The 24,839-nt window shown below is 42.2% G+C and overlaps 1 protein-coding gene across 1 annotated transcript in view; it reads left to right on the top strand.

Moving 5' to 3' along the window:
- HOOK3 (hook microtubule tethering protein 3) overlaps positions 1-24,839 on the top strand; it is an 88,423-nt gene that overhangs the window by 46,478 nt on the left and 17,106 nt on the right. Inside the window, exons 10-17 of the mRNA XM_070364369.1 lie at positions 1,170-1,310; positions 2,660-2,861; positions 6,157-6,267; positions 7,477-7,564; positions 12,339-12,408; positions 14,354-14,494; positions 19,538-19,625; positions 23,885-23,919. Coding sequence (XP_070220470.1) covers positions 1,170-1,310; positions 2,660-2,861; positions 6,157-6,267; positions 7,477-7,564; positions 12,339-12,408; positions 14,354-14,494; positions 19,538-19,625; positions 23,885-23,919 — 876 coding nt within the window. The remainder of the gene's footprint in view (positions 1-1,169; positions 1,311-2,659; positions 2,862-6,156; positions 6,268-7,476; positions 7,565-12,338; positions 12,409-14,353; positions 14,495-19,537; positions 19,626-23,884; positions 23,920-24,839) is intronic.

The following is a 24,839-nucleotide window of genomic DNA, read 5'->3' as shown; positions in this document are numbered from 1 at the left end:
CACCTTTGCTTATGTCCCAGGTCTTTCTAGCAGTAACTAGTACCACCGGGAAAATTCTGCTCATAAGTATATAAATGAAGAAGAAGAAAAAATTGTAATGCTTACCCTAATGGAAACAGCTTGGTACCCGTGCAACAAAATACAGACACCAGTGACACAAATGATCCATAAACCAGTCCAAGTATATATAAAAATTTATAATATGATAAAAGTGGCATTTTCTAATCCAATAGGGAAAGGTTATTTGTTAAATAGTTTGGGAATGATTGGTAGGTGTTTTGATAGGAAAAGTTAGATTCCTGCTCTGTATCATATACCCAAATGGTTTCCAGAGAAATTGAAAACTTTAATGTTTAAAAAATGAAACCCTATAAATACTAACAGAAAATAACGAATTAGAAGAAAAAAATTCTAATTGTGCATTAGAAGCAAAAACTATGAAGGGTGAGATTCATTAGTTGAATTGGATAAAAACTAGGAGTCTTATGCTTTAAATACATAAACAAAATTAAAATAACCAGTGATAAATATTTGTGACGTGAGAGAGAATCCTGTAAATCCAAAGGAAAGGTGTATGTGTTAAGCAAAACAGATTTGTACATGGAATTCCCCAGCAGCCCAGTGGTTAGGACTCTGCGCTTTTATGGCAGAGGGGCTGAGTTCAGTCCCACAAGCCGTGAGGTACGGCCAAAAAAGCAGCAACAGATTAAAATAAATTAGGAACCATATTATCCATAGTTGAGAGGTGAAAAGATCTATGAAAAGAAGTCAGGCTGGAAGTTACACTCCATAAATGTTAACAGTAGGTACCTGCCTAGAGTAATGCATGATTTTTATCTTCTTTGTTTTTCTGCATTTTTTTAAATTTCTAAAGGGAGTATGTTCATTTCCTAATTAAAAATAAAACTTAATAGCTGATATATTTTGAAAAATAGCACTTGGTGTCTACCTTTCTGAGTAGAGGATGGCAGTTGTTGTCTTTCTTCAAGTCTTAGAACGGCAGAATCTGTTTCCAGGATAGTTAAAACTTGGAAATACGGCATATGGTCACAAAAGTGGGAGACAAGTTCAAGAAGAACGTATTGTCATTGTTTTTAACTTACTTTTGCTGTTCTAAGAAGAATTATTAGACAGTAGAGCTTTCTGGGTCTGTTTCGTTTCGATGACAGGCTTGAAGCAGCCAAAGATGACTATCGAATACGCTGTGAAGAGCTGGAGAAGGAGATCTCTGAACTTCGGCAGCAGAACGATGAGCTGACCACTCTGGCAGACGATGCTCAGTCTCTGAAGGATGAAATAGATGTTCTTAGGTAACCCAGCCCCCCATCCCTGTGGGATCTCAGACCCGCCAGGCCCCCGGGGTTCACCTCCATGGAACCATTTCTCATCTTGTAAAGCGGGAATAGTACACACGCCCACTCAGGCTGACACGTGGAACTGAGTGAGCCTATGTTTCTAGGCACTCGGAACAGTATCTGGCAGTAAGTGCTGCATATAAATGTTGGTTAAGTAGGAGTTAATCTCTGACCAGAACTTCATGCTTGCGTAGCTGTGAGCTTTCTCTCTGCTGCTCCTGGGTTGTCATTCTGTGTCGTCCGGCTGATCCGTCGTCCACTTGCTCAGATCCTGTCTCCCCTACGAGGCTCATTTCCTTGCTGGACTCAGCTGTGCTCTCACCGGGCCCCTCGCTCCCTGCTGCTTCGGTTCTCCACTGTTCTGCCTGTTTAACCTGTCCTCCGTCGGATCATTCCAACCATCTGTATCTTACCCTTTGGCTCTTTAAATGCTGAGAACGAATAGAGAAAATCACATAGTGATGTCATTTTTGTCCTCCTGCAGACTGATGATCCTCGCCCTCCTCTGGGCTCCCCCCATGTGCCCCCCGTTCTGCTGCCCATCCGTGGACGGCTCTGTCCCCACCTAGCTTGTCGCTGCTCTGAGTTTTCCTGACTCTTCTCACCTCTCCCCGCTGCGTGCTGTCTCCTGCATCCCCACCGTGTTTGGCCTCTGCTGCCTGCGTGCAGACTGGTGCCCCGTCCACTGCTGACTCCTGGTGCTCTGGTCTGAACCCTTCTTGGCTCTGCAGGGACCGGTGCCACATCAGTTATCACTTCTCTTCCCATTTGAATCTCCGGCCACCCCCCCCCCCGCCCCCGCCAAGCATCTATTTGTATGTTTCGGTTCCTCTCTTCTTAGAAAGAGTGAGAGAAGTATTACTCTCTGCTTCTCTCCAGAACAGATTTAGATTACACGGGGTCAGATTTACATTCTCTCCTTAACCCACTAGAGTTCGCCACCGCCACCCCCCCCGCCAACTGCTCCTCTGAAACAGCTGTTCCTCTGGTCACTAATAACATCCAGTTGCCAAATTATTTGGACACTGTACAGTATATTTTGCTTTTGTGCTGCATGGAACTCTGTGACTACCTGCTCCTGCGTGCATTCCTTAAATTTTATGTAATGTTCCTCATTACAAATTTTGCTGTCACTTTGGTCATACTTTTGAACCTGCCCAAAAAACTAAGCTGGACTCGACCTTTGGTCTCGTCATTTCATTAGAACGTGTTACTCCCTGGCGATCTTCTTGGTTTATCCCTGTCTACAGCAGCTTTACAACTGTGGGTGTGTTTGTGATTCCTGGTTTCCCATCTCGTTCTAGACATTCTTCTGATAAAGTTTCTAAACTAGAAGGCCAAGTAGAATCATATAAGAAGAAGCTAGAAGATCTAGGTGATTTGAGGCGGCAAGTTAAGCTCTTAGAAGAAAAGAATACTATGTATATGCAGAACACAGTCAGTCTAGAGGAGGAGCTGCGAAAAGCCAACGCGGCTCGGAGTCAACTCGAGACGTATAAGAGACAGGTAAGAAGGTTGGCCTGGTTTCTTGACGTTGTTTGCAGCTGAATTCCCCAGAGTCACACTGGCTCATCAGAGTCCACTGACTTGTTTCCACGGTGTTTGGTTTTTCACCTCTGAAACTTGGTTCTTATCCAGAGGTTATCGATTGGTCCCTACAGCAGATACTTGTGTTACGTCTTAATGTATTGCAGTGAGTCTTGGCTGCTGTGCTCAGACTGCCTCTGGTTGCAGCAGTTGGGGCATCCTCTTTATTGAGGTGCTCAGGTGTATCCTTGCAGCGGCCTCTCTTGCTGCAGAGCCTGGGCTCTAGGAGCACGGGCTTCAGTAACTGTGGCACCTGGGCTCAGTGGTGTGGCGCACGGGCTTAGTTGCCCTGCAGCATACGGGATCTTCCCAGACCAAGAACTGAACCCACGTGCCCTGCATTGGCAGGCAGATTGTTAAACATTGGACCACCAGGGAAGGCCTGTATGCTGATTTCACAATCTTGTCCAATCCCCGTATCACTACCTTTGGGAGGGGACCATTTTTGAGGTCTTATTAAATTTGTTTTTATATTGCTTCTATTTTATGCTTTGACTTTTGGGCCATAAGGCATGTGGGATCTTAGCCCCCTGAGCAGGGATGGCACCTGAGTCCCCTGCGCTGGAAGGCAGGGTCTAATCCCTGGACCGGCATGGAAGTCCCCCATATTACTTCTAACGACGTCTATTAGTTTTCTTGTCAGAAGTCATATTTTGCACAAATAAAAATCTTTTTATTTGTTTCTTTTTACAGCATATCCTTTTTTTCCTTCTTAGTCAGCATGCCTGACCTTTACTATAGTCTTGAACAGAAGCAATAATAATAGACAACCATTTCTTGTTGTTGATTTTTTATGCAGTACTTTAAATGTTTTACCAGTATATTATAAGGATTGCTTTTGGTTTCGGTAGCCACCTTTTCTTAAGAGTAACAAAATTTCGTTGTATTCCTAATTTCATGAGTTGTTTTTCATAAGCGGATGTTGAATTTAATCAGCTACACCTTTGAGAGATGCCTGTGCTGCTTCTCCTTCCTGTTAATCTGATGAACTGTATCGATAGATCCCTGTGCTTGACCATCCTTGCCTTCCTGAGATAAGCTCAGTTCAGTCGTAGCAGGTTTATTTGTTGTTTCACGTTGTTAGATTCACTTGGTTTATTTTACTTGGAATATTTTACCTCTACAGTTAGTTTACTCAGTTTTCTATCTCGTGCTTTCCTTGTCTTCTGATTTTGGCATCAAAGTTATATTCACTTAATGTAACAGAGACGTTTTACTAGAACAGCCCTGTACACCATGTATGGCTGGTGGGGTTTTTTGGTGAATACATTTTTCCACATTTCATTATGAAAATTTTCAGCATACAACTAAGTTGAAAGGATTACTGAAAGTTAAATGTAGTCCAAAGAAGCTATGAATGTGATTAAAGGGTATTAAATTAAAATAAGAAATGATTTTATCAGAGTTCCAGAGAGAAGAACAGAATTATAGAGGGACATTATTTGAAGGAAAGAATGGCTGAGTGTTTTTCAGAATTAATGAAAGACATCAGATTTAGTATTAACCGTGAATTACAAACTGAATAAATAAAAAAGAATTCTACACCTATAATTATTATGGTGAAATTGTGCTATAGAATATAGAAATATTATACTCATTCTCTCTGTTTCTGATCTTGTTGTTCAGTCACTAAGTTGTCTCCAATTCTGCGACCCCATGAACTAGTTTCTGATCTGGAGCTTAATGTTATTTTATTTTTCGTTGTAATACTTCTCTTTCTGCAACTTCTCTTTTGGTGGCTATTCACATCTACGTGATCATATTTAGTGGTATTTTATTCCTTTTATAATTTAGGTTTCTTTCTTTTCTTTAAGTATAACTCCAGTTTAACTTGCTTGGAGGGCTTATTCTTCTATTTTGCTTTTGTTCGTACTGTTAATGTTTTTCTGCTGTTGTTCTTAGTGGTTTATTTATTTAACACTTTTGTGATTTGGGGTTTTGCTCTCATCTTTAGCTTTGAGAGTACTGGGGACCTGGTTGAGGCTGTGTTCTTCCAGGCAATACGTGTGTTTCGTATGCCAAATTTACCACTGTGTTACCAACCAGGGTGACTTAAATTAATTGCTTGGTTTAGGGTTTGCCAGACAAGACATACGGCAAAAATTCTAACACAAATCCATCTATCCACAGGCTATGGTTACACATTTTCAAGTTACACTTTATAAAACCCAGAACACTCACTTTAAGGCAGGCAAGTTTCCTTACTGACTTTGCCAGCTGATGGATTTTTTCCCTAACCTACCTATTTACTGACTCACTACCTTTCAGAATCCAAGATGGTTTAACAGCCACCACCTGCCTCCCAATATGTTAAAGGCCTGGGCCCCTGGCACTTCCGGTGGCATCTCACAGTGCCTGTAGCTTCCTCACAAACCTCCACTCTAGTTTTAGCCCCTGATGACCTCCCAGGCTATGGTTTTTCCTGTGGTCATGTACGGATGTGAGAGTTGGACTATGAAGAAGGCTGAGAGCCGAAGAATTGATGCTTTTGAGCTGTAGTGTTGGAGAAGACTCTTGAGAGTCCCTTGGACTGCAAGGAGATCCAACCAGTCCATTCTGAAGGAGATCAGCCCTGGGATTTCTTTGGAAGGAATGATGCTAAAGCTGAAACTCCAGTACTTTGGCCACCTCATGCGAAGAGTTGACTCACTGGAAAAGACTGATGCTGAGAGGGATTGGGGGCAGGAGGAGAAGGGGACGACAGAGGATGAGATGGCTGGATGGCATCACCGACTCGATGAACATGAGTTTGAGTGAACTCCGGGAGATGGTGATGGACAGGGAGGCCTGGCATGCTGCGATTCATGGGGTCGCAAAGAGTCGGACACAACTGAGCGACTGAACTGAACTGAACTGACCTCCCAGGCTTTCTTACAAGCTTATCAATGCCATCGGACATTTTTCCCCCTTAGCATTTCTTTTGCTTCATGCTGAAAGGACTTCCAGACTGCCCAGTTACCTGTGTTACAGGAAACGAAAGTCCTGTAGGTTTTTCTAGGTTTGAGCATTTGTTCTTCCAGATGGTCTGGTTTTAGAACCCACAGTATCCAGGCAGATTTCTGTACCTAGGTTCTCTCCACTGAGTCAGGCTTCTGTAACTTATCTATTTTTTTTTAGTATCTGTGGGGAAGATAATCTTCATAGATCTGTAGAAGAAATTTGATAATTTCTAATGTGTCAAATTATAAAAATTAACGATACCTTTCTATACCAGGTAGTAGAACTGCAGAATAGATTATCTGAAGAATCAAAGAAAGCCGATAAATTAGATTTTGAATATAAGCGGCTAAAAGAAAAAGTTGACAGTCTTCAAAAAGAAAAGGATGTGAGTATGTATATTGGCATTTTGGTTTTGATCAGTGTCAAAATTAAGAAAATGATATTTAATTCTTATTTTGGGTACGTTAATTTCTTGTTCTGTTTATAAATTTAAAGTTTAGAGATCCTGTTGATTTTTCAAATTATTTTTAATTGGCAGCTAATTGCTTTACAGTATTGTGTCAGTTTCTGCCATCTGTCAACATGAATCAGCCATAGGTACATGCATGTCCCCTCCCTCTTGAACCACTCTCCGGCCTCCCACACTTCTGAGTTGTCAGAGAGCATCGGATTTGAGCTCCCTGCACCTGTTGATTTTTAAATTAAAGAAGATTCATATTTGTGTTTCAGAAATAGATCTAAAATAAAAGATTGAGAGACTGTTCATTCTAATTTATTTTCTGTATATTTAACTTTTGTACCACTGATGCTTCTTTTCCATCATCTTACTTGTGATTTGCTATAAATTTATGTAGCTTTTCTGTTTTCTATATGTTTACTACAGAGGACACAATTCTTTTTGTTGTTGTTCAGCATATTTTGAAGCTTCTAAAAGTATTTTTACTTTGTCATAATTCATGAACTGTCTTTGTCGTGTGATTTTTATGTTTCATGAAAAGAATTTTATTTACGTAATAAGATACTCATTGTTAAGAATGGAGTAGTTTTGTTTCTTACGGTTCACTAGATAAAATACTGAATTTTATTTCTGTAATAAGATACTCATTGTTAAGAATGGAGTGGTTTTGTTTCTTACGGTTCACTAGATAAAATACTGAATTTTATTTCCGTAATAAGATACTCATTGTTAAGAATGGAGTAGTTTTGTTTCTTACGGTTCACTAGATAAAATACTGAATTTTATTTCCGTAATAAGATACTCATTGTTAAGAATGGAGTGGTTTTGTTTCTTACGGTTAACTAGATAAAATACTGAATTTTATTTACGTAATAAGATACTCATTGTTGAGAATGGATAGTTTTGTTTCTTACGGTTCACTAGATAAAATACTGCCTTGCCCATGGACTGTATTCAGTGTGGTTAAACTGGAAAAAACCTAATCTTTTCCTTCTGTGATTGTTCTGTAAAAGATTAAAAACTGTAACATGTTCATGTTCCGCACTGTTTATCATTCTGTCAGGTAAGGCAGAGACCACTAATGAGTAAATTCATGAAGGTTGAAGCTGACCTCCCTTGTTCTTAATGTCCCTCCAGAGGTTGAGATCGGAAAGGGATTCTCTGAAGGAAACCATTGAAGAGCTTCGCTGTGTTCAGGCTCAGGAAGGACAGCTCACAACTCAAGGTAACAATGTTTCAGAAGCCCAAGCAAGATTATTTGTTTAGGTAGTATCAGGAAAAATGTTAGGATTCATTTTAAGATGATTGCACCAAAAAAACAAGAACTTAAAGTTGGAGAAGAGGCCATGAGATTGATACAGATTTTGAACTGTTACCCAGATTTTATGGAAAATAGACAATAGTTATGAGACCAAATTTATTTACCTACTTTTTAATTTTATATTCAAATGTTTATATATTATATATATATATATATATATATATATATGTCACTTAGTCACGTCCGACTCTTTGCAGCCCTGTGGACTGTAGCCCACCAGGCTCCTCTGTCCGTGACATTTTCCAGGCGAGAATATTGGAGTAGGTTGCCATATTCCCAACGCAGGGATTGAAGCCTCATCTCTTGTGTCTCCTACATTGGCAAGCAGTTTCTTTACCACTAGTGCCACCTGGGAATGCATTCAAATGTTTGGGTTTTATTAAATCAAAAGCATAAATCATTTGTTACATCATTTGTGTTAATAATAAACCTGAAAAGTTTCTAGTGACCTCTTTAAAAGTATATCAGACTTTCTAAATCAATGATCTTTCTTTCAGCTGAGAAGTGAGGTGGGTAGCAGTTCACTAACACCCACTACTTGGGAACTTAACGTCCAAAGTAGAAACCTTTTCCTCCTCACAGGAAAGGAGCAGCACTTAGCTGAGAATTTACCTTCCACCTCTTGGGGAGCACGTGAGCCTGGCTGGGTGCTCGTACACTTCACCATCTGCTCACTCCCACTCGTATTTCCAGCCCCTGGCTTTCCTGTTGCCTGAAACTAGACTGTCTCTTTTCCTCTGACTGCAGCCTCCTTTTCCCTGCGCCCTCTTTCTGCCAAACCTGTTCATTCGCTCCATCCTCCTTCAGCCCCCTCTGTGGCCTCTAATGACCATGCTGATGCCTCCTTTCCCAGGTCACCCAGCCTGCATACCTGCATTTCAGCTGTGTTCTCGTCACCACTGTCTTTGCTTATCCTCTTCACCTATTTCTTAACCAGCTTATCAAACCCTAGCTCAGTTTTTTTTTTTTTTTTATAATTTTGTTTCTCTGTTTGTTTCTTTTCTTGCTGTGCTGGGTCTCTGTTGCTGCGTGTGGGCTTTTATCTAGTAGTGTGAGCGGGGACTGCTCTTCGTTAGAGTGCTCCAGCTGCTCGTTGCCGTGGCTTCTGTTGGTGGGGAGCACGGGCTCTCTGCGTGTGGGCTTCGGTAGTGGTGGCTCACGCACTTAGCTGCTCCGCTGCGTGTGCAGTCTTCCTGGCCCAGGGCTCGAACCTGTGTGCCCTGCGTTGGCAGGTGGATTCTGCACCACTGGACCACCAGGGAAGTCCTATGGTTTATTGTATACACAGTAGCTTGCATCTGCCAATCCTGAACTCCTGATTTATTCCCCTACCCACCCACTTTCCCCTTTTGTAACCATAAGTTTGTTTTCTATGTCAGTGAGTCTGTCTCCATTTTGTAAATAAGCCATGGTAAACACTCTTAGCAACCTAGGAATAGAAGGAAACTTTTGCAGCCTAGTAGAGGTCATCTGTGAACATCCTACAACTGACCTCATACTTAGTGATGAAAGACTAAATGCTTTTCCCCTAAGACCAGGAACAAAGCAAGGCTGTTCAGTCTAGCCACCAGTATTCAACATGGAGTTTCTCACCAGTGCAGTCACGGAAGAAAAAGAAAAAAGAAATGAAGGGCATTCAGATTGGAAAGGAGATCTGACAGCTGAGTTCGGCAAGGTTTCAATGTCCAAGATCAGTGTGTAGATACGTTTCTGTGTACTATTAGTAAATAATCAGAAAGTGAAATTACAGTAGTTATCTTAAGGAATGAACTGCAAATAAGTTTAGCAAAGAAATGCAAGACTTCCACACTGACAACTATGAATCATTACTAAGATAAATTAAAAATACAAATAAATGTAAACACATTCCACATTCAGTTGTGGAGAGAGACTGCAGTTCTCTTCATATTGGTCTAAAGATTCAATGCAATCCCAATCAGATTCTCAGCAGACTTTTTTGTAGAAATTGACAAGCTGATTTTACTGATACAATTTACACGAAAAAACAAAGTGTCCACTATAACCAAAAAAAAATAAAAAGCTAGAGAGCCTGCACATCCTGATTTCAGGAGTTACTTTAGGGACTTCCCCAGTGGTCCAGTGGTTAAGACTTCACCTTCTAACACAGGCCGTGCAGATTGAATCCCTGGTCGGGGAGCTCAGATCCCTCATGCCTCAGGGCCAAAACATGCAAATGTAAAAAACAAAAGCAATATTGTAATAAATTCCATAAAGACTTTAAAAACGGTCCATGTCAAAAAAACAGAAAAAAAGTTACTGTAAAACTGCTATAATTGAGCAACGTGAAACTTGCATAAGAGAGACATAGAGATCAGTGTAGTATATACCACACTAATAGAATGAAGGAAAAAACGCATCATCCTCTCAATTGATGCAGGAAAGGCAACTGACAACGTCCAAAACCCTTTCATTAAAGAAATAATGTAAACTAGAAAGGAAACTTCTGCAGCATGAGGAAGGTCGTACGAAAAACCCACAGCTAACAGCGTACTCGGTGATGAAGAACCAGAAGCTTTTCTTCTAAGATCAGGAATAAGACAGTGACGCCTGCTACCACCACTTCTATACTTCGGTTAACATGCTACAGGAAGTTCTAGCCAGAGCAATTGGACAAAGAAAAAAAATCTAAATTGGGAAGGAAGAACCAAAAATATTTCTGTTTGCAGATGACATGCTCTTATATGTTGAAACCCTTTAAAAACTACACACACGAAAAAAAATAGAACAAATAAAATGAATTCAGCAAATTTACGGGATATAAAATTAAACAACAAAAATGAGTTACATTTCTATACACTAGCAGTGAACAATATGGAAAGTAAATTAAGAAAACAATTTGATTTACAATAGAATTAAAAAGAATAAAATACTTGGGACTAAATCTAACCAGGAAGACACTTGTACCCTGAAAAGTACAAAACACTGCTGAAAAAAATCAAAACCTAAACGGGAAGATATCCATGTTCATGGAGACTTAATATTGTTAAGATGACATCACGGAAACAATCTACAGATTCAGTGCAATTCTTATCAAAATGCTGATAGTATTTTTTGCAGAAATAGAAAAACCCAGCCTAAAGTTTACATAGACTTTCAAGGGACCCTGAAGAGCCAAAACAATCTTGAAAAAAAAATTAGCTTGAGGACTTACACTTCCTGATTTTAAAACTTAGTAAAATGTTAGAGTAATCCAAATAGTATGTATAGGTGAAAGGGCAGATGTATAGACCAATGGAGCAGAATATAAAGGGCCTGGAAATAAACCTTCCCATAGACGGTCAGCTGATTTTGAAGAGGAGCATCAAGACAGCTTAGTGCAGGAAAGGAAAGTCTTTCAAGAAGGTTGTGCTGGGAAAGCTGGATGTCCACATCCAGAAGAAGGAAGGTGTCCATCCTTATACCATATACGAAAAGGAAGTCAAAATGGAACCCTAAATGTAAGGACTAAAACTGTACAACTTTAAGAAGAAAGCATAGAGAATCATCATGATGTTGGATTCAGCAGGGGTTCCTTGGAATTGATACCAAAAGCACAGGCAGCAAAAGGAGTAACAGGTAAACTGGACTTCATCAAAATTAAAATCTTCTCTGTGTCAAAGAACACTGTCAATAGAGTGAAAAGGTGGCGTGCAAGATGGGAGGAAATATTTGCCAATCCTTTATCTGATAAGTGGTTGATGTCCAGAGAGTATAAAGGACTTCTACAACTTAGCAGCAAACAAGCAAAGGACTTACAGACACGTTTCTCCAAAGAAGATATCCAGATGGCCAGAATTTGTATATGAAACAGTGCTCAACATCGTTAGTCATTAGAGAAATGCAGATCAAACCCACAGTGAGGTCCCACTTCATACCCATCAGGATGGCTGTCATTAAAAAAGAAGGAAAATGGAGATAACAAATGTTGATGAGGATGTGTCGAGATCAGAGCCCTCTTGTATTGCTGGTGGGAATGTAAGATGGGTCAGCCACTGTGGAAGAGTTTGGTGGTTCTTTATAATAAAAAGTTGAAGTTATCATATGATCTAAAAATTCTGTTCCTAAGTATATACCCAAAAGAATCAAAGCAAGGACTCAACTAGATCCTGGTATGCCAATGTTCACAGCAGCATTATTCACATTAGCCAAAAGGCAGGAACAACCATGTGTCCGTCAACAGATAAATGAATAAAGAAAATATGATATGTATGTATAATGGAATATTATTGGGCCATATAAAGAGATGAAATTTTCATAAATGCTGCAACATAGATGAATATTGAAAGCAGCGTGTTAGGTGAAGTGAGCCAGACACCGAAGGACAGATGCTGGCGTGAGGTATCTAGAATGGCCAGATGTTGGCATTAAAGTTACAAGGGGCTAAAGGAGAAAGCATTGGGGAGTAGTTACTGCTTAATGGTTACAGATTTTATGTATTGAGTGATGAAAGCATTTGGAAATAGACAGTAGTGATGTTTCCACAAAATGGTGCCTTAGCATCAGCATAGGACTTCGCGTTACTCAACTGTACACTTAAAAATGTTAAAATGATGATGATGATGGAAGGCAACTGTGACATAGTTTTTGTACTTTAATGCTCAAAGTAGGGTTCATATAGGGACTAAAGGAGGTGGTTGTGGTCTCTCTTGACCTTGAGTCAGTGCTTGTGTGTTTATAGGGTTGATGCCTCTGGGAAGTCAGGAGTCTTCAGACAGTCTTGCAGCAGAGATCGTCACACCGGAAATCAGGTAAGGAGATGGTGAAGTCCAGTCACACTTCACAGTATTGTTGTAGAAAACTTACTCCTCTGTGATATAGAGGACCAGTTCCTTACTCTTTATCACTGACACTTTCAATCTGAACTCGAGGCTCTGTGTCCCTGATTTCAGCACGTTAGAGACCTTCTCAGCTGGCCGTACAGAAGCTTGGTTTCTCTCTTGGGGAGGACAGGGTCTCACACATGCAGACAGACACATCTCTGCTTGGGTATCCTCAGCAGACACTTAGCCGTGAAACCACATGGCCCAAAGACAAAGGTTATGCTTAGCCATTAGCCTGCAAAATACTTAGTCGCTGAGATTTATTACCTAAGTTCAAGAAATGGTCTGGGGAAGACAGAAGCAGAGTCAGGAGGAAACATCGCCCTGTCTCTATTGCTCTTCCTCAGAAGTTCCTTACATTTGTATTTTAAATATTCTGTTTATTTTAGTGTATGCCTGGCTTTATGTATGAGAATGAGTAAATGATTGGAAAGCATCAGCTGTCCAGCAAAAGGATAATGATTAATCCTGAATATTGCTTTTACCTTATTTGGGCTAATTTGCCCCCTTTTTAAGTTAACACCAGCCTTGATTCTTGATAGCATCCTTGGAGGTATTAGCTAAAATAACAGTTATGTAAAAGTTATAAACTGTGAAAGTTGCCATAGGCATTCAAACATTTGTTGAATAAATGAAGACAGTATTTATTATTGTTAGCATTTCTTTAAGTACAGAAGGTGTGTAACGCAACACCAATTTTGGAAGCATCTTAAATACCTTTTACTTCTTTGCCATCTGATATGGTACTTTATTATTGGACCAATAAAATTTGTTTCACAAATAAATACTTATTTTATGAATATTTATAAATAAATGCGTGCTGCATCCTAAGTCGCTTCAGTCATGTCCGATTCTGCAACCCTATAGACTGTAGCCCACCAGGCTCCTCTGACCATGGGACTCTCTAGGCAAGGATACTGCAGTGGGTTGCCATTTCCTTCTTCAGGAGATCTTCCCAACCCAGGGATGAAACCTGCGTCTCTTATGTCTCCTGCATTGGCAGGCAGGCTCTTTACCACTGGCACGACCTGGGAAGCCCCTATAAATAAATGGTTATGTCCAAAAAACAAATTTTAAGGACGCTTTTAGGTAATGAAGTTGAATTTTTAAACTGAGAGAAAAGAACAATGATGAAGATTCAACAAAATGGCTTCTATTGAGTATTACTCAGTAAAATTAAAATATGCTCTGTGTCTACAAGAGCTATCAAGGTGAAACAGTGCAAGGGGTGAAACTTCTCAACACGTTAATAGACCAGTATTGACATAGTCAGTATTCTTGACACATAGTGAGATTTTCTTTTCCAGTTTGCAAAAATCTATTAAAAGTGATAATTTTCACTAATGTTAAGGGTGTGGAAAAGTTAGAAACCTCATAAACTAAAAATAAAGAGATACAGTTTTTTAATTGAGATATAATTGACGTATAACTCTGTAGTAGTTTTAGGTGTACAACATAATGATTTGACATGTGAATGAAGGATACATATGTGTTGTGAAATGATCACCGGAGTAAGTTCAATTAGTATCCATCGCCACAGAGAACTACAAAAACATTTTTTTTTCTTGTGGTTATACAGCTCTTCTTTTGAGCAGTTTGGCAGAATGTGTAAATGTTTAAATCAGAAAGAAAATAGGATTTTGAAACCTCATTCATTATACATCATGATACTTGGAGATTGTTTATCTTCAGACCATCAATTCTATTATAAAAAGAAAAGGTTTGAGACCTGAGATGTGCTGTCTCAGCCAGTTAGGAGCTAAATTTCTTGCAGGTTCTTTTTTTCTTTCATTTCTGTTCTACGTATTAAATCTGTAATGGTGCCTCGCTGGATTTTGATAACCATGTTAATCTGTTTTTCTTCCTCTCTCAGGGAGAAGCTCATTCGTCTTCAGCATGAGAATAAGATGTTGAAAATCAACCAGGAGGGTTCCGACAATGAGAAGATCGCCTTGCTGCAGAGCCTTCTGGATGACGCCAACCTCCGCAAGAATGAGCTGGAGACAGAGAACAGGTGAGGGCGCGGCGGCCACTCCACTCACCGTGATCTGATCCCTTCAAACACTGCTGCAGGGGCTGCAGGGGCAAATGATCTGAGCTGCAGGGGCAAATGAGAGTGTTCTCCTCCATCTCATTTCACAAGTACTTTTTCCACTTAAAGGCAGATTTGCCCAAAAGGGCTGTGTCTCTGTGATAGAAGCCCCATCTTCAGTTCTTCAGGCAAAATGATACTGAAGTCCTGCCGTTCCCCCTTCCTAATCACTAATTAAAACTAGAAGCTTAAACAGCCTGCCAGTGCAGGAGACACGGGTTCGATCCCTGGTCCAGGAAGCCCCCACGTGCTGAGGACCAATGAAGACCGTGCACCACAACTCCTGAGCCCGTGCTCTAGGGCCCGGGGGACATGACTCCTGAGCGTGTTCTCTAGGGCCCGGGGGACGCGGTTCCTGAGCGTGTTCTCTAGGGCCCGGGGGACGCAACTCCGGCTCTAGGGCCCGGGGTGCACACCTGCCGAGCCCGTGCTCTAGGGCCCGGGGGACGTGGCTCCTGAGCCCGTGCTCTAGGGCCCGGGGGACACGGTTCCTGAGCCTGCGCTCTAGGGCCCGGGGGACGCAACTCCGGCTCTAGGGCCCGGGGTGCACACCTGCCGAGCCCGTGCTCTAGGGCCCGGGGGACGTGGCTCCTGAGCCCATGCTTTAGGGCCCGGGGAAACGGCTACTGAAGCCTGAACGCCCTAGAGCAGCCAGAGAAGGCTTGGCAATAAGAACCCCACGCACCACAACTGGAGATCAGCCCGCACTCACCACAGCTAGAGAAAGCCCCCACGCAGCAACGAAGACCCAGCACAGCCAAAAGCAAAATTAATTCATTAAAAATAAATAAAATCTTTAAAAAAAAAAAACCTAGAGAATAAAATAATGTCACCATTAATTGACAGTCTTTGGAGACACTTTTACTTCGTCGTCATGATCAGATTAATAAGTTTGCCTTGTTTAGACAAGCTGATGTTTCAAAGAATCAGTTGGTGTAAGGAAAATAGTGGGAACCCTCATAACGAATTGATAGAGCTTTCTTTTTTTAATCTGTTTGAAATCATCCATCTTATGAATAATTCAATTATTTTGAGAATTTAGAGTCTGCAAATCTAATAAGCACATCACTTTCCTGCTTGTAAGTTGTAAGTTTTCAGAGTATTGCAGTAGGCAGTCATTCCAACTACTTTTAAAAGCAATTCTTACTCTGGCAAGGATTACTTTTATATTTTGTTGTGACAATCTTCTGATTCTTTTCCTTTTTGGAAACGTTTCTTAGATCCCAAACACATGGTGTCTTTTCTTTGTCTTAGAGCTGTGATATTCTGTCATTTTTTGAGGGATTTGACATTTTTATAAATAGTTTCACAGTTTATGTGATATTACAGATTCTTTGCTTATTATGCCTGATAGATTTGGCATTTTCCAGGTATGAGTCAGTCTTGGGAGTCAAAATTGTTATGACAGTTTTACATACTCTACCTTTCTTCCTGTGACTTTAATTTTTAAACCTGCTGAGGGAGAATCAGCAAACAGTGTACACAATAGGGTGATTTATTAGAGCGTAATTGAATATAAACAGAAGGAGACATTTGCATATCAGCTCTTAGGAGCAGAGATAATGAGTACTTTATTTAAAAAATACTTAGAAAAAGTGGGAAAAGAGAAGGGAGAGGAATGAGAACAGTGGAAAATAGGTGGCAATCACACAGAGCCCAGGTGAGAGCACCTTGATTGACCCATCCATCCTCGGCCTCCACTGTATCTTAGTATCTTAGTCAGGAGAGCCTTGGAGAAGGCGATGGCACCCCACTCCAGTACTCTTGCCTGGAAAATCCCATGGACGGAGGAGCCTGGTGGGCTGCTATCTCTGGGGTCGCACAGAGTCAGACACGACTGAGTAACTTAGCAGCAGCAACAGCAGCAGCAGGAGAGCCTGCTCCCGACACTGATTTCTTGTCAGGAATCAACACCTGCTACATCTTCTATCACACTTGCCATGTCTTTCACAGGCCTTACTACAGCTTTTCTCCTTAAAAACAGAACGACTACTTGACATTCGTACTGTAGCACTTGCACGTCCAGATGACTGGTTACCTCCAAGTGCCTCTTACTTACAGCTGTGTTGGTTTATCAGATTGCAACACGAGTAACTTACCTGTGGGTCATAGCCATCTGTGGGTTTTATGACCTGCCACAGTAATAATAATAGCAGCTAGCGTTTATTAAGCCACTGTTTGTTCCAAACACTGTGCTGAGTGTTTTAAACATGTGGTCTTACTTTACTAAAGTTTTGCAGATGGAGGAATTCGGACTGAGACCCAGGCTACCTGACTGCAAAGCCTCTAGTCCACCAGTGTGTCTTCTGCCATATTTGTGAAACATTCTCCTTCCCGTCGTCCCCCTCACTGGATGCTTTTCCTCTTAGGTGAATTGTCGTGTGTTGTCTTGCTGAGTTTAATAAGTACTCACGTTACCTGGTCTCTGCCTTAACCTGCCAGTTGCCAGCACTGGACTAGAGCCACGCAAGCAGAGTTTCAGTCCCACTGGGCCTTGCGGCTGTGTGACCGTGAATCCAATTTGCTCACGCCATTCCTCACCTTAGAAGGAGAGCTCAACCTCCAAAGTCCTCTCCAGTTAGTTTTGCCAGTAAGTTGGCATTTGTTAAAATCCGTGATACCTGCTGACCCTCCAGCAGTATTAGGAGAGGAACGAAGGATCCAGAGTAGAGCCACGTCGGAATCTCTGACCCTTGAGGTCGGCATTACAATCCTCAATTCTTTTGTCAGTGAACTTTCTCATACATATTTACACACATTTTATAGCTTCATACACGTGTGTACATGCTTGAGCTGTACTTTAACTAGTATTTTAGACTATGTGTTATGACATTTACAATGGCCTCCACCTAGTAATAGTATTTGTTGACGAAATAAATTTCAAAAATCGCTAGGATGGAAAGTTGAAATAGTCTTAGAGTTTGATGTATTTTCCCTATTGCTTCCTGAGAAAATTAAACAAAGTTACAGTCAGTTATGTACTTATGTACCTCTGTTCCCATATTGAATACGAATTTTCATATAATTCTTTCACTGAGTGGAAAAGCAGATTCCTTCATGTGAAAAAATACCAATTATTGTTATAGGTTTATTATATCTTTACTGTGATTCTTACTAAATTATAGCACCTGGAGGTTTCTAATAAGAATTTCTTGTTGAGTAAAAAAAATTTCATGCCGAAATTCTTGGCTGTTTGGATTCTAGTCATTGCCCTGTTTTGTCCTTAATTGGGGGGCATCTGACTTTTCCTAAAGTGTTTTTTACTAGACCTGCCAGCCCCATGGGAGCATCCTGGACTTCTCTTCCTCCCCTCTTTACCATGTTCATGGTTGATCACTTCCCCTTCCTCAGTTCTTCTCAGCTTCAGGAGCAGCCCTGGCTCGTTCCTTCTGAGTCCCTGGTTCCTCTCCAGGGTGAGCCATCCCTTCCGCCCTCTGCTTGGTGATCTGCTGGGGGCCTTCCTGGTCTCTTGTGCGCCAGGCCGCACTTTCTGCAGCCACTGTCGTTCATGCTCACGGCCCCAGTCGTCACCAGATGGCCCCAGGGTCCGCTGTGCCCTCCTGCTGGGCACCAGTTGCAAGGGTCCAGCCGTTGTAACAGGCATTTCCATCACTCAGTTTTCAACAAATAGCAAGCAAGTTTCTTTGTGCTGTGGCTCAGCCTGTTCCTCCTGCGTTCCCTTTCGTGGTAAGTGGCTCTTGGTTGCTGAGAGTACAATCCTCGGTGGTTTTTTGCTCCTTCTGTTCGTTTATGTCTTCTATGCATCTCCTCCTCTGACCCTGTCTCTTTCAGGGAAGCGTAGTCATCACTGCGGTGGCCTCCGCCCGGGCTTCCTACTTTCCTGCTGCTCTCCGCCTTCCAAAATGATCTCTTCGACTTGCACGGCACTGTGATCTTTCTGAAATACTCTCGGCTCCTTCAGCATCACCCAAGACCCACTAGTCCCCCGACCGTTGCAGCCTAATGATCTATAGAGAATTTGTGGAGACAGAGCTCCAGAGTCAGCATTTTTAAATGCTGGCTGGGCTCTTTTCCCTTGCAACCAAATTTTAGGTGCAGTTACAGGAAATGGCAGCCTACTCCATTATTCTTGCTTGGGAAATCCCATGGACAGAGGAGCCTGGCGGGCTACAGTGCATGGGATCACAAAGAGTCGGACACAGCTGAGCGACTGAGCCCAGGATAAATGAAAACACACTTGAATTTCACACAAGGTGGCCCAGCCTCTCCTCTGGTTTCATCTGCAGCCTGCCTTCCCCTCATAATGTCGTCATAACGTAGAATTCAGCCATATAATTCCTGAACTCATTGTGCCTGCTCCCTTTCTGTGCACTGTGGCGTGCTGAATTCTCGGTCTCGAATCCTCTTTCCACCATTAACCACACAAGCATTTTATTTATTGTTCTGGTCTCGGTTCAGGTGAGGCCTGACTCCTCCACACTATTAGGTGCGGTCCTCGCTTCCTTGAGCAGTTCTCACTCCTCTGTATACTTCTGTGTGCTGTGTTGAAGTATTTATCTTGAATTTTATTTGTTTACATTTTGCCTCCCCAAGTGCAGTTTTTTTGTTTTTGGCTGCACCCAGAGACTTGCCCGACCTTAGTTCCCTGACCAGGGACTGAAGCTGGGTCCCTGGGAGTGAAAGTGCTGAATCCTAACCACTGGACCGCCAGCGACAGCCCACGAGGACCTTTTAGCACTGCACTGAGCACTCACTTGAATAAGTGTATATTGAAGTGAATTTCAGACGAATATACGTGCACAAGTACACCAGCTCAACACAATGTGTGTGTCAAACACTGCAATGGATGTCATCGTCAAAACTTCAAGCTATACAAAAATAATGAGAAAAGTGAACTGCTCCAACTGTAATATGAGAATTTGTTTTGCTCATTATGTGAAAACCTAAGGGAAAAGGTATAAGTTCAGTCAGAACTTGGAAAGTTAATGTACATTTGATTCCTAGGCTGGTGAATCAAAGACTCCTAGAAGTACAGTCGCAAGTGGAAGAGCTGCAAAAGTCTTTACAGGATCAAGGCTCAAAGGCAGAAGATGTAAGTCTTACTTTTTATACTATGAGTGTATTAAAAGTGTACTATATACTTTTAACTATGGTCCAATAGTTTCATGATGTTTAGAAAAGCTGTAACTTTTTTTTTTGACGGTCTCTATCAACATAATTGTGATGATATTGGTTATAGAAAAGAAACAGTGTTTTCCTTTTACTAACATTGCTTATGAAAAGACCAGACAGTGCTTTGTGTCTCAGATTCACCCTGCTGGGAATTAGAAGTTCATTTGTAGTTTTTAGCTAAGGTATTGGGCTTTTGTGTTCCATGGATGCTCAACTCAGTTTTCAGAGTATTGCTTTTCCTTCTGGTCAAAAAAAAAAGTGCTGACACGATCTCAGCATGCTCAGGTAGCACTGTTCGATGGAAATCGGTTTTATGAAAATGATGCCCTTCCTAGAATCCTACCCTCTCCAGGTTTATGAGTCCCTCTTTCTGCCCTTGCCCTTGGCCACACACACACACACACACACACACACACAGACAGACACACACACACACACACACACACACACACGCTCAGATAGAAGCTCGCTGACCTTTTTTCCCTCTGCCCGTGTGTCACAGCCCTGCCTGTTCGGCGGGTGCTCGCCTAGGATACAGCACGGATGTGGAGGCAGAAACAGCTCCTCCTCCACCTCCTTCTGCTCCCTGCCCATCAAGGTGCTCACGCGGCATGTAGCAGTCAGTCTGATGAAGGCGTGCAGCAGTCAAGTTTTACAAATCCTGTACATTTAATGAGCTGTGTACAATAGAGCTACACTTGCAGAGTCCTCAAAAGTGATGTGAAGAGGGGATAAAAACAATGTTCATGACCAATCTTTGCTTCCATCAATTGGTGATTTTTTTCTCATTACCAGCGTAATCTGGCTTTTGAGTATAAACCTGTTTGGTTGTTCTCGTTGGAGTCATTCTGGGCGCTCCGCGTCAAAGCTGTAGACCCATCCAGTTCCATCCAGCCTTAGTAATGTAAGAGGGTGTGAAGACAAAACAGTATTATTGCTCAAGGCCTCAGGGTGTGAGATCCGAAAGCTCATCCGTGACCTGATTTCTTGGGTTTCTTAAGCACCGTCTGGGTTATGCTGGCCACGTGCTCTCTGAGGTCACAGGTTGCAGCTTATCCTCTAATTTGTTGTTCTTCTTAGCTCCCCACGTGGATTCCCAGTTCCCCAGATTCTCACCAGCATTTAAACTACCTCATTCCGTTATTAAAATGGAACTAGTTTACTTTTATCCAGAACACTAAATGCCAAGCAGAGCCACCATTCGGGTGTGAAAATACTAGTAAACCTCACCAAGGGGGTCTTAGAGGTGAGCCGAAGTGACGTCTCTTAGTTCAGTGGCACCACTAGGTCCCTTAAACTGAGGTCAATGTAATCTTGGTTTTGGTCTTGGAAACTGAGGAGACTTCCAGTTGATCTGCAGAGAGGAGAAGAATGTGTGGGTCATAGGAGGTAAACATGGCAAAACATCAGTATCTGCTCAGCCTCAGGGGAATAACCGCTATACTTGTTTCTCTAATATTAAAACATACAGAAAGAGATTTATTCTACAAAAAATAATTTTACATGGCCTGATTAGATACCGCTGTGGGAATGAAATCTAATTAAATACATTGCATGTCACTACTTCAAGAGACGATATTTCAGAAATGAGTTGCCAACCCTAAAAGTACTGTTAGCGTTAATTAGTTTATTTGACTGTTCAGATGCTAATGAGATGTTTTGCTGTAAATTCCTGAAATTCCTCTCAGAGCGCTCTCCTCTATAAAGATTCAGATAGAAGCTTTCCTCACTCTCACGATGTGGAGGAACACGTGGGCCCCGCCGTGCGGTTCTTGCCCAGCAGATGTTTGATGCTTTGTCTTCTGTCTCCCACTCAACCTGCAGTGTTGCCTCAACAAACATGCCATGCACAGAACCCCTGCCAAGTGAGATGCGTCCTCTCTGAAGAAACACACTTTCCGCTTATTTCTGTTATCAAAAGCACAGTCCTGTGACCTAAGGCAGAGTAGCATGGTTTGCACATTTTTATTATTATTTTTATGTCATTTATTTTTAGCGTGGAAGCAGAAAAGCATTGGTTCTATCCAGGCATATGGATAATTTGAGCTAGCCACAGTGTATAAAACTCCAGAGAACAAGACAGGATGAGATCGTAGAAGAAAGAAAAATGTACATTTTTTGAACAAAATGCATATCTTTTACTTCTGTTCATGAATTACTAAATCGTTCCTTCTGTTGGCTGCTGTGTATGCTTCATACTAATGTGTCCTCTCTGTCTCTTGGCATGGTCTCTGCTCAAGGCTATTGTAAGTATGGCTTCCTATTCATTTCTATATATTGAGCAGTGTTTTGATTTATGCATTATCTGCCATCATAATTGATGTTGTTGAAATTTTAAATTACGGGGCTTCTATGCAAAATGAAGATAACCAATATAGGTTTATGTCCTTTACAATTAAGATATTTAAAGGATATCAAAAACCTAATAAGTCAGACTGACAGGAACTCGGCTCCTTTCTCTCCCCACCGCGCTCCTACCCAGTGTCATAACTGGTTTGTTTTATAAAGTGTTCTGATGGAGCTTGCTGCCACGGTCTGACCCCCTCCTGCCACACTTTATGAGAGTACCAGTCTTCAGCTGGGGAGGCATGTGGCCCAGGAGGCGGGGACATGAAGGCCGTGCGTAGACGCTGGGCTCTGCAGGCCTGGGCTCTAGTGCGGGCTCTGCCCCTGGAAACGCCCGGGCATCCCTCAGCCCCCAGAGGGGTTGGTGGCACCCACTGTGGTGAGGTTAACACAAGTCAACACCTGTGACAAGCTTCAGGGCCGTGCCCAGCCAGGTAACCGCTGTCTTTTGAGAGATTAAATCATCATCTTACTTCCTGCATACTGTCTCAGAATAAACATTGACAATGAATTTTGCTTAGAACCTAATCAAAACATGAGTGCAAAATGAAAGCTAAGATGTTTTTTTAAAATGTGTTCATTTCACCCTCGGCACTGGAGAGGGGACAGCAGTAATCAAAAGCCAGCAGGATTGTTGTCTTTCTCGCTGCCTGGGGGACGCAGTGGTGAACACTGTGGCCCATTCACCTGGCTGCAGTTGACACACTCAGCAGAGCAGGGCATCTGAATATTGCAGGGTTGGCTCAGAATGGGCCGGAGTAAGCGATTACAGCAATCATTATTGAGTCAGGGGGCTGAAACTGGAAGCGCCCGGTGTGAGGGGTGTGTTCCCCCATGTGGCTCTGCACTGATTGGACAGTCTGTTTTCTAAGTCCGTATTATTTGAATTCAACCGAATTAATTATGTAACCATGTATCTCAACATGGACTGCTTCATAAAATTCATTCATAATATGTACCCCACTAGTGCTGAGTTTGATCATGAAACCTGGCGGTCCTATATGGAATGCCATTATTCTTTGCTTATTTTGCGTACGTTCTGATCTCCTGCATCTCAGGAGACTTTTTTTTAATACCCAGTCAAAGCTGCATTCCCCAGCATGTTAAACGCTGTGGCTGACTTTTCCTTCATTTGCGCGTTCCATCATGTAAGTTATTTGCAGCCCGCGCATATCAGGAATCTCGGATTGAGTCACTCAGTGTTTGCATGAGTTGGTCCCATGACGCACGGAAAACAATAGCGTGGATAAAAAGTATCTTGCGTATGTGTTTGTCACTCAGTTGGTTCTGACTCTGTGACCCCATGGACTATAGCCTACCAGGATCCTCTGTCCGTGGGATTTCCCAGGCAAGAATACTGGAGTGCATTGCCGTTTCCTCCTCCAGGAGATCTTCCCAACCCAGGGATCAAACCTGCGTCTCCTGCTTTGCAGGCAGATTCTGTACCGTCTGAGCCACCAGGGAATCCCAAAAAGTCTTAGGGAAAGTCTCTTGCTATTATTAGACTTTACCTGCCTGTTGTGTCCAAGAATATTAGGTCTGTACCTGAAGGATTTTTTTATTCATTTCCCTGGCTATAGAGAATTTAGACATGCAGTTTGGGGTTTTTTTTTTATACTGATTGCTATCACTTATGAGCTGTTGTCTCCCTTATAAGAGAGAAACAAACTTGGGTACATCGTGTATTTTCAAACTTTGACCAGAGAACTTACTGAGGGCTTGCTCAGAGTTACTTGCCACCCTGAACAAGTACTCTTCATTTTTTTTTTTAAAGTAATTAATGTATTCGTTAAAATGTCAAGTAATAAACTATTTTCTATTTTCCATTTTCAGTCAGTTCTTCTAAAGAAGAAGCTTGAAGAGCATCTGTGAGTATAAAAGCTGTTGCAGCCGTTGTCGGGTTGTCCAGAGAAGCAGAAGTGTTTTGTGTTGGTGGTTACAGAGCATCTAGGCAGGGGCCTGGGTGGCCCTCAAGGTGGAGACGATCATGAGACATGTTAATAGTGACTGGTTTTCATGGAAGACAGTTTTTCCACGGACTGGGATGGGGGAGATGGCTTCGGGATGATTCCAGCACGTGGCATTTATTAATGCCCCTGCTGATCTGACGGGAGGCGGGGCTCGGGTGCGGATGCGACTGGCAGGGAGCAGCCGTAAATACAGACGAAACCGCCTCACTGGCTGCCCGCCTCCTGCTGTGCCACCTGGTTCCTAACTGGCCACAGACTGCTGCCAGCCTGTGGCCCCGGGGTTGGGGGTCTCCTGGTCTAAAGGGTCATCTGCACCCAAGGTCCTTGAATCAACCAACTGCTGCATTAGAACTGTGTTCTCACGTGAGCTTCCAGAGTTTTCTGTCTTCACAGTAGTGTTTATGGTCCCAGGTAGGACTGTGTGACCCTCCGGATCAGGAGGCAGAAGTGTTTCCTGTAAGAACAGAGAGCAGTTGCTTCAGGTTCTGCGAATCATGGTCTGTGCCACAGCCGCTGAGCTGTGGCTCAAAGGCAGCCGTGGATAGTATCTAAACCAGTGCTCTGACTGTGTCCCCAAAGCTTTCTACCCTGAAAGCGGCCAAAGGCTAAATTTGGCCCCCAGGCTGCACTCCACCAGCTCTGGAGCCTGTGTCCAGCTGAACCTTCCTTTTTATATAAATGTTTTAAAGTATCATTAAGCTTGTCAACAGGTAGCAGCTTTTCAAACACTTCCTTGCATTGCAAGCATACCCGAACACGACTTTTTAATCTAGAAGATTCCATTTTAAAATACAGCATTTGTTTTCTCATGAAGAAGT

This window comes from Bos mutus, chromosome 27 (genome assembly GCF_027580195.1).
Source record: "Bos mutus isolate GX-2022 chromosome 27, NWIPB_WYAK_1.1, whole genome shotgun sequence".
NCBI classification, from domain to species: Eukaryota; Metazoa; Chordata; class Mammalia; order Artiodactyla; family Bovidae; genus Bos; species Bos mutus.
This window is presented reverse-complemented; position numbering and strand designations above follow the sequence as displayed.